We start from the raw sequence: 16,635 nt of genomic DNA on the forward strand, positions 1-16,635 counted from the left end.
TCTGAAGAAGAACGGTTTTGAGTCTGGATGTGAAATGGCTCAGGGAAGCATTTGGGATAGAATCCCAGGGCATTGGGGTGCAGCAAGAGAAGGCCTTGTTACCCATAGAGTGTAGAGGAGATCACGGTACAAACAGGAGACCAGAATCAGGAAGACAACAAGGCAATAAGTCAAACAGGTACTGAGGTGCCAAACCATGCAGAGCCTTAAAGGCAAGCAGGAGGATTTTGAAACCTGTTAGGAAGCCAGTGCAAGGACTCCAGGATAGGAGTAACATGATCTCTTGCACAATCTGTCTTGGCCTGAAATCCGGACGGCGCAAATTAATTTACAACAGTGAAAAGTGACAAATGAGAAATCAGTCTATTACATTTGAGCTCTCCCAAGTTTGCAGTCAAGTTCACTGAGAGTAAGTAGCAAGCTTATCAAAGCGGATATCTGATTTACTCTGACTAGTAAGTCAAATGGTTCCTTAATCGGGACATTACATCTCTGGTGCATAATTATTGAGTCAGTTTGTAACCCCCTGTATGTTTGTGGTCTGCGACTCTACAGCACTGTGAGCTATATGAAGGCAGGTGTATGTGCATTTCTGCTGCCTCTGCTCGGTTGTTTAAAAGAGACTCTCCTCTGTGTCCAGTTTCCAACATTAGGTGAGCAGGGCCAGTCCACTAAGTGTCAAGTGAGAGGCTGGGAAGATGAAGATGTTTTTTCTGCTGGCGTTTTTTGGGATCCTAATCCTGAACAAGGAAGAAGGTAAGAGACGAATCAGAAATTGAAAATTTAAATGTAAAATAAATGTGCAGATGAACTGTCGTATAAGCATACGTAGCCTATGCAATGATATGCAGTTTGTGGACAGTCTATACATATATACAACACCAATGAAGACTGAGAACTGCAGCTGCTATTGTGCAGCCTGATCCTGGACACAACAGAAGGTAAGAAGACAACAAGCAGCCGATTGCGCATTTAAACTGTGTAATGGAAAGTTACTGAGAATAGGTGTTTTATCCCAAAAAATGTTGTTTACGGACAGAGCTGTGCTGCAGAAGAAGCTGGATGCTTAGAACAAAGTGTGACAGCACCCAGCTCGTCAAGGGCACGGGATGTTTTAATAATGTTTATCTCTGCTGCTTGAAGAAGGGAGTATGAGAAGCTATTTGAATAACTGCTCTTTGCTTAAAGCAGAAACCTATAAGGAATGGAAAATTACTGCTTCGCCTGTCCTTGAAGTGTTGCATCAGCTTTAAAAGAGATATAAAACCAGGGATCTCCCTGCTTGCTTTTGAATCAGCTTTCACTTCTCTGCACAGACGGGTGATGGCTTTTTCCCATATTGCAATATGAATAAAGACCTTACTGAGTCCATGAGAATACTTCTCCTGGCTCTTCTTCGATAAAATTCCACGACAATCTTTGGTGACGAGGATGGGATCACAAACCTGAGCGCGGACGGCTACTGAGACTCAATCCTGGCCTGGACAATTTTAGTGAATTGGACTAACCTCGGGGGATAATCTGTTTATCCTTCCAGAGACACGTCTGGAGAATTGGCAGCTGTCTGACGTCAGTAAGGAAGGAAAATAAAAGATTATAGTCTGGGTTAGAGTCCCGGCGGAAGAAAATATTTTTATGTTCATGAACTGTGAAGCTAGGGTAATAGGTGTAAGGGAACTTGCACATGATTTATGTATGATAATTAGGGGCCCATAACTATGAAGGGTCTTTGTATGTGGTCAGAATGGACAGGGGAAAGTTAGAAGAAAAGAAGAAGAAAGGCAAGAAAGTGAATTGGACAACTTACGTCAGGGAAAGAGGAATCACAGAAATGATGGGAAGCTTCAAAAAAGGCTAGTCTTGAAACTAAAGAACAGCAAGCTGCAGCTAAAGTCTTGGCCATGCGTACTAAAAAGAAAAGGTCTCCACCGAAATTAGAAAGAGGTCCGGATCCAAAGCCTTTTGACTCTGAGAGGTGTCTGACTGGGTGTCAGGGAAAAAAAATAGAAATTAGATTAATGCAAAATGAAACTTAAATAGAAATATGGACTGTCAGATGGAATTTAGTCTGAACAGGAATGTAGAAAAGTGTATGAACATTGGGATAAAAATAAACAGATAAGGGCTTTATTTTAGAGGAATATTGGAGAATTCAACAGAATATCATAGATAAAACAGAATAGGATGAGGCGCAAAAATTCCTGACAGAAAAGCTAAAAGCAATGGCTGAATGAAACTAAATTCTATCTGCAGAAAAAGAAAAGGCAAAAGGAGAAATAGAACGCCTTTAGAGAGAATCTGGGAGAAGGGTGGGAATTAGTGTGGAGGTTTTTGAAAGAGCATTACCCACCGAAACTGAGTGGACAAAAGTAACAGCATGTCAGGAGAAGGAAGGTGAGGATGTTTCAGATTCTACAGAAAGGTTTATAGCTTTGTGGATAGTATACTTGGGGTTAGCCGGTGAAAAGGAAGTGAATGAAGATACTTCCACAGTAATAAAACAAATTTACTTGAGTGGGTTAAAACCTGATGTTGCCAAGAATGGACACTATGCTTTCCTGATATTACAGAGAGCGGGGACAGAATTGATTTAATAACTCACGAAGCATGCATGCTGAAGTGCGAGCGCTGCAAATGGGAGGTAAAAAGACTCCCAAGGAGGAGAAAAAGGAGCCGCCAGTTTGTCGCAATTATAGTGTATATTATATTAATATTATACCGAGATATAAGAAAATAATGAGGACTGGGATAAATCTTCTGATTGGGCATATCCAAATGGGGAAAAAGGGGGACAAAACCCCAAAGATAAAACTACTAATAAACTGGTGCTTATTACTAATTTTACTAATTTTGGAGGAATTGTAGGAAAGAGGCTTGATTTCACATTTAAAGAACATGTCAGAAGCTGTAACGTGAAGAATTAAATTTAATCTAGTCAGCCCCTTTGTAGCCTTCCTAAATTAATCTCAGGATTTAAATAAAAGTAAAATAATCTTACAGTGTGCAGTAACTGGGGGACACAGGAGCACAGCTGTCCTGTTTTTAGACTAAAACAGCATACAGTTTAAAGCAGATACAAGCTGTCACAGTATGCTAGGGAAAAGATGTGCAGTTTCAACTACTGATGTGGGTGGGGGACACCCCAGACCTATTGGGCTAGGATGCCCTGCAGCATTTATAAGGAATTACTGTATGAGCTATGTGATATTGTGATTGTTTCACCTAATGAGGGAATCCATAAGGCCACTCCAAGTATTAGATCTTCAGAGGGAAAAAAGGGTATAAAACCAACTGCATAATAAAGCCAGGGTGAATTCCTTCTCAGACAGGTCATCTGTATGTAATCTGTATGTGAGTGAAAGAAATGGATTGTGAGCTGCTGTGCTGGCGCAGGTGCATGAGGGTAGGCATCGTCTGGTGGATTATTATTCAGGACCCCTCAATGCAGTGACCAAGGGGCCATGTTTATGTGTTGTGCAGGCTACCTGCCTGGGTGTATAAACTGTGAATAATCCGGTGAAGAACAAGTAGACCGAATTAAAAGATTTAATTGAAACTTGTAAATATGATAAATGGAAAATTGTAGTGATTTATATATACTGCATGCCCTCATAGCCTAATGCCCTTTGAAGTACGACAAATGCACTCTGTCAGTCACCCGGGTGTGAGGCTCCGTGGCTAAGGATTTGCGCCTGTGACTGGAAGGTTGCCGGTTCAAATCCCGCGGCTGGCAGAGGAATCCTACCCTGTTGGGCCCCTCGGTAAGACCCTTAACCCCAACTGCTCCAGGGGTGCTGTACAATGGCTGACCCTGCGCTCTGACCCCAAGCTTCTCTCCCTGTCTGTGTCTCCAAGGAGAAAAGCTGGGGTATGTGAAAAGATGAATTCCTAATGCAAGAAATTATATAGGGCTAATAAAGCAACATTATGTTATATATGAGTCAAATGGTGTGCCGGTTACCCAAACCTGGGTGGGGACCGGGTTTGAAGCAGTAGCCACTTATGTGGTATCTCGATGTGACGCTTATCAAAGGAACTCAACTATAGTTCAGGTGCGGGTACTACAGCTCAAAAGGCCTGCTCCTGAGGATCCTTTCATGCACTGGCAAATTGACAATTGGTAAGGGAAAACCTGGGCTCTTATAATCTTTCCCAGTGGGTTGCTGCCACTGCCTCTGTGTCTGTGTCTACCAAACACTTGATGACAGAGATACAATAAGCCCTCGGTGGGCACTGCCCTCCCTCTTGTATTGTGATCAAGGGACACACTTCACAGGGAAGGTGTGTCAAGCTGTGGCTGCGTTGTTCGGGGTGAGATGGGACCTTCGTTGCACCCATCACCCTCACTCTACTGGAACAGTGGAACGAAGGAACAGAACTCTGAAAGATCGACTAGACATCAGACTGAAGGAACGCCAGGGGTAGATGAAACTGCAAAGAACAGCGCCCTAAACTGTTCCCTGACTTGGGAACCACCACTGGCCAGATCAAGAAGCTCTGAAGCAGATGACACCAGTCCCGTGCCGCCGGGAACATCGCAGGCCCGGAATAGAGGCCCAGAAGGAGATGATGGCGGGACACGAATTAAGTACAGACTGCAAAGATCACTGAAAATGAGAATTGATGAGCACACCCATGATAAGGGGGTGAATGGCCATACATACATTTTAGCTCTGTCACATTTCTATGCGAGCAGAGACAATCAGAGTTTGTGTTGGGTTTGCACAGCGGGGCCCCAACCTGCTGTAGGGGGGTTACCCTTGGGAGTGATTCCCCTAGATGCAAATGATTATTGTGGTTTGTTTGTTCATAATAAGATGTTTTGCAGGAACGGAACAAAGAGAAATTTTACAGCTAGAATTGTTCTGCAAAACGGCACAGCTGAGGCAGGGGAACAATGTCTAGATTTTTCTAAGAGTTATTACCCAGTTGTTGACCTATCTTGAAAAACCCCCTAAGATTATGCTGGGCTCCAGCCCACAGGGATTTACCTGTGCTGTAAGAAATAATGCGTGAATAAGGAGAGAGGCATCAAAGATACACCTGCTTTCTTTTCATGGTTAAAATCATTATTTGGGTCATTGGGACTGTTTTTCTTGAAACTATTCACGCCTGTTGTTGTAGTGTTTTTGCTGTTGTGCTGTTGTATGACTTATATTATTCCAATGTTTTCGATCTATGGTAATGAAAATGTGTACGCATCAATATGTACTGCTCAGAACAGACTCCGAGGAGCCCTGGGACCCACCAGGTGAACCCTATGAGGACTCTGTGGAGCGAACATATTTAAGGATAAAAAGGAGGGAATGAAATGGAAAGTTACTGAGAAAAGGTGTTTTATCCTAAAAATGTTGTTTACGGACAGAGCTGTGCTGCAGAAGCAGCCGAATACTTAGAACAAAGTGTGACAGCACCCAGCTCGTCAAGGGCACGGGATGTTTTAATAATGTCTATCTCTGCTGCTTGAAGAAGGGAGTATGAGAAACTATTTGAATAACCGCTCTCCTTTGCTTAAAGCAGAAACCTATAAGGAATGGAAAATTACTGCCTGTCCTTGAAGTGTTGCATCAGCTTAAAAAAGATATAAAACCAGGGCTCTCCCTGCTTGCTTTTGAATCAGCTTTCACTTCTCTGCACAGACGGGTGATGGCTTTTTCCCATATTGCAATATGAATAAAGACCTTACTGAGTGAATGAGAATACCTCTCCTGGCTCTTCTTCGATAAAATTCCATGACAACTGTTCTTCGTTTTCCCTCAGATTTAGGCTGAGTGCACTGTGAGAAATCACAGACAAAAAATCTATCGACTGTTGCATTCTTGATCAAACCGAAACTTAATCATAACAAAACCTAAATCACAGAGCTGAGAGGAAGTGTGCCAACACATCTACACATGTTAAACTAGTGGCGCTCTTAGTCACATGAAGATGATGCAAAGAAACAAAGCCGATTAAGAGTTTCAGAGCCACAGCTGTACTGATCTTGTCACATCATCTTGTAGCTTCAGTAGGTCAGAGCTGGATGAGAGACACCACTCCTTTTCCGATTCCCACCTGAAGTTACTCAGTTTCATTGGAGTAAAGGAGATCAAAGAGTGAAAAAGGAGATCTGAGCTCATGGTAAAAGCACAGTAAAGTGTAGGAAAGAATGGGGAAAACATGATTACAGCACAGTAAAGTGTACAATAAGAACTGCCCCCATGTATCTTAAGATAGTTTGCTAGATTTTGTCAGGATGATGAGAGGTTGATGAGATTAATTGAGCACTTCTCTGTCCAGGGGTTCTATAGTGGTCAGTCAGGGTGTGAAGGAGGGACAGTGGTCCTGGATGACTGATCTCAAGCCTGTTCTGTATGAACCCCTCTGTCTCTCTCCAGTGCCCAGCTCTCCTCTGTCCAAGGAGCTCTATAGTGGTCAGTCAGGGTGTGAAGGAGGGACAGTGGTCCTGGATGACTGATCTCAAGCCTTTTCTGTATGAACCCCTCTGTGTCTCTCTAGTGTCCAGCTCTCCTCTGTCCAGGAGCTCTATAGTGGTCAGTCAGGGTGTGAAGGAGGGACAGTGGTCCTCGATGACTCATCTCAAGCCTGTTCTGTATGAACTCCTCTGTGTCTCTCCAGTGTCCAGCTCTCCTCTGTCGAGGAGCTCTATTGTGGGCGGTCAGGATGCGGAGGAGGGAGCGTGGCCCTGGCAGGTCTATATCCAGATCCAGATGAACCACAACCAGGCCACATTCTGTGGTGGATCCTTGATCAGTGAGCAGTGGGTTCTCACTGCAGCGCACTGCTTCAAACCGTGAGTGTGTCCTGAAATCCCTATCTGCCTTGCCACGTCTCTGGGAACTGCTGTAAAAACACCTTTCATTCTTTTCCTACTCATTGTTCAAAACCGATTAAGTTCTCAGCCTGTTCAGGTGTGCTCAGACAGGGTCCTATCTGATTAGAACAGTCCATTCCACTAATTAGCCCGTTCAATTTAGCCGTTTTTCTGCGATTCTCCCAAACTAATCCTTCTGAATAAAAAACAATCAGAGGACAGTGTAAGAAAAGAGGCAGCTATATCAGTTTAATCTGGTTATGATCAATGGTCTGGATTAAAATCAAACATTAAAATTCTTGCCCCGTCTCAACGTGTCCCGGAAATGACAGAGCTAAACAGGTCTTTGGTCAAAATGTGTCTCCAAGCAGTATTATTGGCATTGCAATAGTTAATATTTACTCTGGATACTGATTACCTGATCCCGCGACCAAGTACACAGAATAATAATATTTATTATTCTTGTATTTCTATTAATTATAATATTTAATACAGTACCAATGTATAAATTGAAAATTCTTCTTCTTCTTCTTCTTCTTCTTATTATTATTATAAGACTGTCTCTTTCAGCTCCTCCTTGCTCAAGCATTCCTTTGTGAGGCTGGGGGCGTACAAGCTAGACCAACCCTCCAATCACGAGGTCAAGAAAAGCATTAAGAAGGTCGTCCTCCACGAGCAGTACGAGAAAGCAACAGACGGCTTTGACATCGCCCTGGTGCAGCTGGACAGCGAGGTGTCCCTCTCTCCTTACATCAGTCCTGTCCAGCTCGCCAAGCCCAACGATGTCTTCACGGAGGACACAGAGTGCTGGGCCACTGGGTGGGGGATGACTAGAGGGAATGGTAAGAAATGATGATCAGGGCTCCTGTGTTTCTCGTAAGGACTCAGGAACTAAGACTGCAGCCCACAGCCGGTCATTCTGCACATCTCTCTTGTCTGGTTGCTGTGAGCTCATTCAGACATCTCACCCAGTCATTTACTTGAAAGAAGGGAGCATATCAGCTTCAACAACATCATGCTGTATATTGTTCTAGATCAGCGGTCAGCTGACATGGCACACGTGTCATTATTGGCATGCAAAGAGATTTTTAATGGCATGTGTAATGAGAGTGGCACGTGCAATAGACTAATAAGCCATGAAGAAACTAAGTTAAAAAACAATACAAACTGTGTTAGACTGTGTAATCCCCTATAACATGCTACCCGATGAAAGTGCTATGGTGTAGAAGAAAAACAATTCACATGGTTTGCTTGCTGCCTTATTTTTAGCAGGGATAGCCAACTATTTTAACAGGAAAGCTCGCAATCTGTGCTGCTAATAATATTTATTTTGGTATTTATTGTGGCATGCTCATCAGCTGAGATGGTTGTGCCTGGTGTCTGAACATGAGGACAACCACTCATGATGTTTTTTTAATAAATAAAGAAAATGAATGCTTTATACCCGGGAAGGTGTTGGAAATAAAGTGTAATAAATAATGCATGTCATTCTGCTTGTCTTTAGATTTGCAGAAAATAGTAACTATCTTTTTGTCACTCCAGTACCACTGGCACCCCCTCGCACTCTGCAGGAAGTCCAACTGGCCATCATAGACAACAGGCGCTGTCAGTCCATGTACAACAGTGAGATAATCAGGAAAGACATGATGTGCGCTGGGTATGAAGATGGACAGAAGGACACCTGCCAGGTGAGTTCACCATCCGCAGTGCAGACAGAAACTAGACCAGTTGGTGCAAAAATTCAAGACAACTCATACATGGTGGATACATTTGGAAAAGTATTTCAGAATGATAACTTTACAAATCAAAAGTGATCACGCTTTCACATCTATAAAACAGCAATCTGTGTGTGATCTACGGCCACTAATCATCCAATTCGATTTTAGTAAGTTAGTTTATAACCAGCAGTTTCTCCAGGAGCAATATCACCCTGCAACTTACAACTGACACCCCACTGGAGCTCCGCAGTGTGAGCCTGGTCAGTACCTGGATGGGAGACTCCTGGGAAAGCTGAGGCTGCTGCTGGAAGAGGTGTTAGTGGGGCCAGTAGGGGGCGCTGTGGGGGTCCTAATGCCCCGGTATATTGTTACCCATCATGGCCTCCTAATAACCCCCATCTCTGAACTGGCTTCATCACTCTGCTCTCCTCCCCACTGAGAGCTGCTGTGTGTGAGCAGACTGGAGCTTCATCCAGGTGGGGGGACACACTGGTGGGGGTGGAGGGGATCCTCATTACCTGTAAAGAGCTCTGAGCGTCCAGAAAAGAGTTATATAAGTGTAAGGATATTATTATTATTATTATTATTATTATTTTTATTATTATTATTATTATTATTATTATTATTATTATTATTACGTTCTTCCAAAATGAGCCTTGAAAGATTTGCGGAAAATGCATACTGTGAGCATGTCATTACCGTTGAGCAACAGACAGTTATGTGCAAAATTACTCACGTCATGATGGAGTTGCACCACTTTGATTTGCAAATATTTACACTAAGCACAGCCCTGTATTGTCACCGTGTGAAACTATTCCTTCTTCATAACCCATTTCACTCCAGGGTGATTCTGGGGGACCTCTGGTGTGTCGAAAGGGGAACTGCTGGATCCAGGCTGGGATTGTGAGCTTTGGAAGATGTTGTGGTAGGCCCAACTCCCCAGGAGTCTACACCCGGGTCAGCAGCTTCACGGATTGGATAAAGAAACACAGTGGAGTCTGAGGAGTTCTACGGGATCCAGGGGAGAGCGCCTTCTGGTGTAACTGGCTGCTGCTGCTGCAACTGCAGAATCTGATTCCATCTGATTAGATTGCCCGTCTGCACAAGATAATTGCATGTGAGAATATGCCAAAAGATAAGACTTGGAGATAAAACAGTGAGTCGGAGACAGAAGTCTTACAGCCCTTTTTTAAGTGTGTACCATAGCTATGAATTATGGATTGAACAATAAATGTTAGATCTTGTCAGTTCAGGACAAAACAGCTGGGCATGGCCGTCCATTTTGAGTATTTTGTTGAAAAAAATGGATTTGAAATTGGGGAGTCGGTTCTGTGTCATAAGCATTGTGATACAGTACATCAAGAAATAACTAATATTTGTAGCCACAACAGATGAACAGATGGAATCGCTAGCAAGACATGCTTTTGCCTGCTGCTGTGAGAGATCAGTTGTACTCTTATTCAGTTGACCATTGAGCTCAATAAAATTGCAAGCACTGAAACTCTTGGTCTGGGTCTGTTCTCTCTCCATCACTGTATAAAAAATTGACAAAACGCTGTAGCCCCACCCAACCTCACTGCAACGTGGTAGCGCCCTCATGTGTCAGTCTGAATGTCTGCATGCATCAATATTTTGGTTCATATGTCTCAGCGTCCATGTAATAATAATAATAAACTTTATTTTATATAGCGCCTTTAAAGGTGGCTTCTCAAAGCGCTTTACAGGATGACAAGAACAATAAATAAAAAGAATACACAAGACAAAACACAGTTACAATATACAGAGGAGACTGTGGATGGTGGTACTAAGAAAAGGAGAGGAGTGAAGAGTGGAACCAGTTAAGTAAAGGCTTTTCTGAAGAAGGGTTTTGAGTCTGGATTTGAAGGAGTTTAGAGATGGTGACTCTCTGATATCCTTTGGGAGAGAGTTCCAGAGCTTGGGGGCATAACAGGAGAAGGCCCTGTCACCCATACAATGTGGGGCTGTACTGTCTGCACTGGGTCTATACCGTGACTGTACGGGTCTGTACCAAGTCTGCACTGGGTCTGTACTTTGGCTGTATCGATTTTGAACTGGATCTGTACTGGGGCTGTACTGAGTCTGCACTGGGTCTATACTGGAGCTGTATTGGGGCTGTATCGAGTCTGCACTGTGTCTGTACCGGGTCTCTAGTGATGTTCAGAGAGATATCTAAAGGCATCTAAAGGCACGGCAGGAATCCAACTGAGTCCAATAGAAATAACTGTTTCTGACTGTGAAGGGGTTTCTGTACGATCCCTGCTGGATCTCCTTGGTTGAGGAAATAAGGAAGAGACCCTCCATCCAGTTGTGACCAAACAGAAAGTATTGACATCTCAGACTGATTAACATTATCATTGGGCACCCCTGGAAAGCCCATCCATTCATTTCTGGGAAATAATTAAATGTTAAAACGTGTGCAGGACCCTAACCTGCCAGGCACAGGGTGCAAGGTAGCATTCTACCCTGGTTGGGATGCGTCCTTGCAGGACACACACACATGGGGGAAAATTGGGTGCTGCCCATTCACCACTTAACCCAGGCAGAGCTTCCTTAGAATGGGCTGAGCACACAGCAAACAGGAGCTCCGGGGCAAAAAACCCACACAGACACGGGGAAGAGGCACCGAAACTGAGGGCACCGCCACTGATGGGACAGAAAGTGACAGGATCAAAACGGAGATCCGGATTTGAAATGCTTAGGAAACCAGGTTTCTGAGCTATCCACAACACTGACGTCCCGGAGATCCGAGCTGCGCCCGAATGGACCGACACCGAGTTCCTTCAGGGGGGCTTCAGAACTGAACTCAGACACTGTTGCACTGCATAATATCAACCTCAGAACGCGGAGGCAGAATGGAAGCTTTAGTGAACAGCACAGCTTCCAAAGAACAGCTAATTAAACCTAATGAACTAAACTTACTAACTAAACTAACCTAAACTACTTCCCCCACAGCCCCTGGAAAAAGGGAGGTACAACTAAAGTTCAGTTCCATGGTACACCATGGCAAGCGAAATCCTAGAAGCTGGGTTTGTTTCCAGACTGGGGGGGGGGGGGGTTTCTACAAGAATCCCAAACCAGGTTCTTGTGACTTCAGCAAAACATGAGTTCAAAGATGCTTCTGGATTCATTTAGCTGCTATCATTCCATCCTCCGTACAAAACTCTAAAAACCTGCTCGTCCGTAACGTCTGCGGTAATTTCTTTCATTTCTATTATTATTATTTCTATTATTATATTATTAACAGGAATGAACTGCAGACAGCATGACTGCCTCGGGCTGCCAGAGCGATAAGAAAACCTGCTGGATCACTCTCTAGTCCCGTATCAACAGGTCTAGGGCTGTCAGTAATGTTTCTGACAACATCAAGAGATTCCGTTCGAAAACCCAGCACAACCCAGGAAGTTCTGAAATAATAATAGCTCAAATGTTTCCTATATTCATGCTCACCCATCAGGACTTTATCTGCGACGCAGGAGTCACAGCTGTGTGCTTGAGACTTCTAGGTCATTTTCCCGTTGGACCGGCTCTAATTCGGTTCTTCCTGGAGAGTGTACACCAATTTTCAGGAGCTCTCTCTCGACAGGTCTGAAATCCTGTACTCTTTTCTATACTCTGCCGAGAACAATAAGTCTCCCACAAAGGCGATTTGTCTTTCGTAGGGCTCTAATTCCATTTAAACTGGTGTGAACACATCCTTTCTCCCACTATCATGTAGAACCTTAAATTTGACTTCATTTGAGCTGAATCTCTACCCACTTCTCAGTCTTATCCGAACTGTACTGTGTCAAGATCAGGGCATCCTGGGGGGCAATTTCTAGCATGTATTTCCATTATGGGTGTACAGACAGCTGGGTTTTTCCTTTGCTAAGAATCGGAGCATGCGAACATGTGAAAGCTCCTGCAGTGCTTTATTTCTGGATGTTCTTGCTTTCTCTGTGGGGCTCTGTACAGACCCACTCCAGCGATGAAAGCCAGTTGTACCTCCTGGAAAACCTGGGAGACCTCCTGGGAAGATCTAAAGGTTGCTGCTGGGAGAGGTGTTAGAGGGGCCAGCAGGAGGCCCTCACCCTGTGGTCCACGTGAATCCTAATGCCCCAGTATAGTGATGGGGACACTATACTGTACACAGGCACCAACCTTCAGATGAGACATAAAACCAAAGTCCTGACTCTCTATGGTCATTTAAAATCCCAGGGTGTTTCTTGTAAAGAGTAGGGGTGTAACCCCGGCACCCTGGCCAAATTTCCCATTGGCCTTTACCAATCATGGCCTCCTAATAATCCCCATCTATGAATTGGCTTCATTACTCTGCTCTCCTCCCCATTAATAGCTGATGTGTGGTGAGCGTTCTGGCGCGCCATGGCTGCCTTCGCATCATCCAGGTGGGGCTGCACATTGGTGGTGGTGAAAGGGGATCCCCATTACCCGTAAAGTGCTTTGAGTGGAGTGTCCAGAAAAGCGCAATATAAGTGTAACAATTATTTATTACTTTTCTTACCAGTTTCAGACCACTGGCCTTTAATTAGCCACGTCCACTTCTCTCTCTGTTGTCCCACAGCTCAGGTACACAGATGAACTACAGTATTATCAGATGTAGTTCTTTTCTCTGCAAGGAAACAATGCAATGATCCCTTATACTGGCATTATTAATATATTATTATTATTATTATTATTATTATTATTATTATCAAATTACTGCGTCATTTGTCCACTCATTATCAGACTGGTATGGGTTGAGATATCTTAGAGTGCACCATGGATTAGGAATAAGGAATGTGGAACAAAAATAAGGAATAGGGAACAGGTAGAGGGAATGAAAGAATTAGAATTAAAAACAGATCAATACGTTTACAATTAAATCATTGGGATCAAGTACATGTAGCAACGGTAATTAAGTACAATTAAAACACAGATCAAGAAATGTGGAATATGGTGTGATGAAAAAGAATTAAAAATAGGGAACTACGTTCTGGCACATAGAGTGTAAGGAGCAGGGTTGATGAGTCTTGGATGCTATTTGTTATTAGGTTGGCTGTAGTGTCTGCCTGCAGAGGGCACCCTTGCTGACTGTAACTCAGGAAACTGCTCAGTTATGTTACACTACCGCCAAAATCACAGCTACAGGCCGAAACCTGCTGTGCACCTGGACAAAGCTGTTCTCCACATTAGAACTTTTACGTGTGAGAGCCCAATCTGTACTCTTTTGTTATTGTTGTAAGTAATTAAACCATTTTTTTCTTTTTAGAATCGTAAGACGAGTAAGAATATTGTTCTTAAAAAAGGAGCAGAATCACTTAAAAATACTACCACCGAATTTTGAAAATCCCCTGCTAATAAACACACACAACAAGACAGGAAACAAACTGAGAGAGAGGAGATCACAGAGAAACCCTCAGTAATAAACACACAACAGGACAGGGGAAAGCAGGACAATACATCAACGTGTCAGAAGGGTTTCTAGGTGACAGTGCTTGAAAAGGCTGATACATTCTTCTAATTAAGCCGAGCTGTTTGTTGTACCAAAAATCAAGATATTCTGCTGGAGTTTTTAACCCAGTTCATTCTTCTCAGTGTAATATCTGATACAGTATGTCTCCAATACAAAGGGTGATGCACAATACAGCAATGGTCTGAAACTCTTCTGTGAGCTGCGTAGCTGCTAAACGATTGCATTTCATTTGATTTTTCATAGCTGCTGGTGACAAAGGCATTTATTTTCTGGATTTCAATTATTATGTAGTGTTCCACACAGACGTGCTAATCTTCCTTTCAATCGTGCTATTCTGCAATTCCCGCCCAGGACTTGTAATGAATTCTGACTCCTAGCTATGACATGAGAGGAGAAAAACACATGACATTTACCATATGTCTGGGTTTTGTGAATGGCATTTATTTGCTTTACATTTTCTAAAATATGTTTACCTAAAAGGAACAGGAAGTGAATGCTTCACCATTCGCTAAATGTAGTTTTTAATTTGGCATGTGAGCCAAAAACACTGACACATAAACTACATTTTCCGAAACCCCACACACATATCGCCACTATTTACGGCATGATACACTTTCAGATAGACCAAGCAAAGTAATGTGAAAATGAGTAAGGAATATTACTGAGCTAAAGAATTATGTGAAGTAATATCCACAGATATCCATACATCAACTATTACACCTGTTTTTGCAGATAGCCTTTATCCACATGCAATTATTTACCCCACTTTCGATACAATTAAATTAAATGTTTCAAGCTCTGCATACTTCAACAATATAATGGCAAGCTACAATCTTAAGAATTGAAATATATAAATAGATCTGTACTCTTAATATAATGCAAACTTCAACAAAATAATGGAAAAGTACAATATTAATGTAGTACAATATTAATAATGTAGTAGAACAGTCTTATCACATTAAGGGCTACAATCACTGTGCAGTATAATGTTCATGATGATGCACATCTGTAGCAAAAATACTAGTTGGCAACAGAAATTCACAAATTAAAAGTTTAATGTTCCATGTGGGTCTACAGTTACAGTCAATCTACTCTCCCTGTGCATTTGTATTCAAATAATTGTTGCAGAAGTGTGTGTGTGTTTGAGGAAAAGTGTGAGCTGCCCAGAGTGTGTGTTTCTTGCTGTGCACCAGATCCCTGACCCTTCTCTGCACAGAGCTGGTGATCTGCTGAGAGAGAGATCTGCTGATCTGCCGACATGGTGATCTGCCTGCCGATACGGCTGGCGTATCTTGATGTTCCTTCTTTGGTTCGGAGCCGTTTATCTGCATCTGGTCTCCAGGCTGGCTTGTCTGCCTGATCTGAAATAAACAGGAAACTGCAAAGATACGAGACGCAGCTCCCTTTTCACACTTTCAAATCACATTCTAACATCTGAGGAGCGGCCTCAGCTTTTGAAAAAGGTGTGCCGTTTTTCTGCACTCTTTCTCTCTCACGCACCGTTCCAAAAAAACGTACACGTAGTCCTGGGGGAGACATGATTATTCTCCTTCCCTGGCTTCCCCAGTTCCCCAGCTTGCATTATAATTCCTGATTGTGTTAATGTAATTAGATTGTCTGGCCAGGCTCACCTGGCTAGTCTAATTTAGTCCAATCCAATCTCTGAGTGACTGTTGATATTTGTACCCTAACAGGCAACTGCCATCGCTCTACAGGCATAATTTCCTCCTAATTTTCCTAATTTTCCTCCTCCTAGGGAAGCCAGCGAAGATGAGCCCTGCTCTACTGCAAAGTCTTGTGTCTCTCTTCTTGTGTCTTCTTTAGAGTACTCTTGTGAGAACACTTATAAAAACCTTCCTTCCTTCTCCTCACACCACACACTGAGGAAAAGTCCTGGTCCACTCCTACTTCAGATTTCTCATGAACTATAATTATGCTACAGGCATAATTTCCCCCTCAGTGTCAGACATGTGACTGTGAAGGCATCTTGTCAGCCTCGTGGACGCTAGTGACCTAGGGAAGCCAGTGAAGATGAGCCTGTTATGGGTTCGGTAATAGGGACCGAACCAGTGAGTGAACCCACTTGCAGGAGCGAACAATACCAAGTCATAATCCGAAAGCAAACCGTAATCGTAGGAACGAGCCGAGAGTCCAGGGGAAGCCAGATATCCGAAAGGGAACGAGTACCGAAGCCGAAGCGTGATCCGAAGTCGTAGTTCGTAGAGCAATCCGAGAATCCAGGGGTAGCCAGTGATCCAAAACAGAGCGAAAGTAACCAATCCAAGCTGAGATCCGAAAAGCCGAAGTCCAAAGGGAAAAACCGCAAACCGAAAGCCAAGGCGAACACAGGGTAGAAGTAGCGCAACCAGGAAGCTCGAAAGGAAAAACCAATACTGAGCAACGAGGTAGGGAAGGACAGGTGTTTAAGTAGGATGAGACGGGGGTGTGGTGGTGAATGGGAAAACTGATAGGTGAACTATGGATAGGGGCTACGCCTACTTCTGCCTCCTCCGTTGCCGGGAGGCAGGGATCGTAACATTACCCCCCCCTCTACGGGCGGCTCCTGACGCCCTAGAGGGACAATCAGGGAAGTTGAGGTGGAAGTCTTGGATGAGGTTGGGGTCCAGAATATC

At 43.5% G+C, this 16,635-nt stretch overlaps 1 protein-coding gene across 1 annotated transcript; it reads left to right on the forward strand.

The window, feature by feature from the left end:
• Nucleotides 1-490: 490 nt before the first annotated feature.
• Nucleotides 491-10,033, forward strand: LOC138238093 (serine protease 27-like). The gene is made up of 5 exons (XM_069187974.1): nt 491-756; nt 6,619-6,793; nt 7,385-7,656; nt 8,357-8,502; nt 9,376-10,033. The coding sequence occupies exons 1-5, from the start codon at nt 699-701 to the stop codon at nt 9,532-9,534; spliced, it is 810 nt and encodes a 269-aa protein (XP_069044075.1). The 5' UTR covers nt 491-698; the 3' UTR covers nt 9,535-10,033.
• Nucleotides 10,034-16,635: the final 6,602 nt, after the last annotated feature.

This window comes from Lepisosteus oculatus, chromosome 4 (assembly GCF_040954835.1).
Source record: "Lepisosteus oculatus isolate fLepOcu1 chromosome 4, fLepOcu1.hap2, whole genome shotgun sequence".
NCBI classification, from domain to species: Eukaryota; Metazoa; Chordata; class Actinopteri; order Semionotiformes; family Lepisosteidae; genus Lepisosteus; species Lepisosteus oculatus.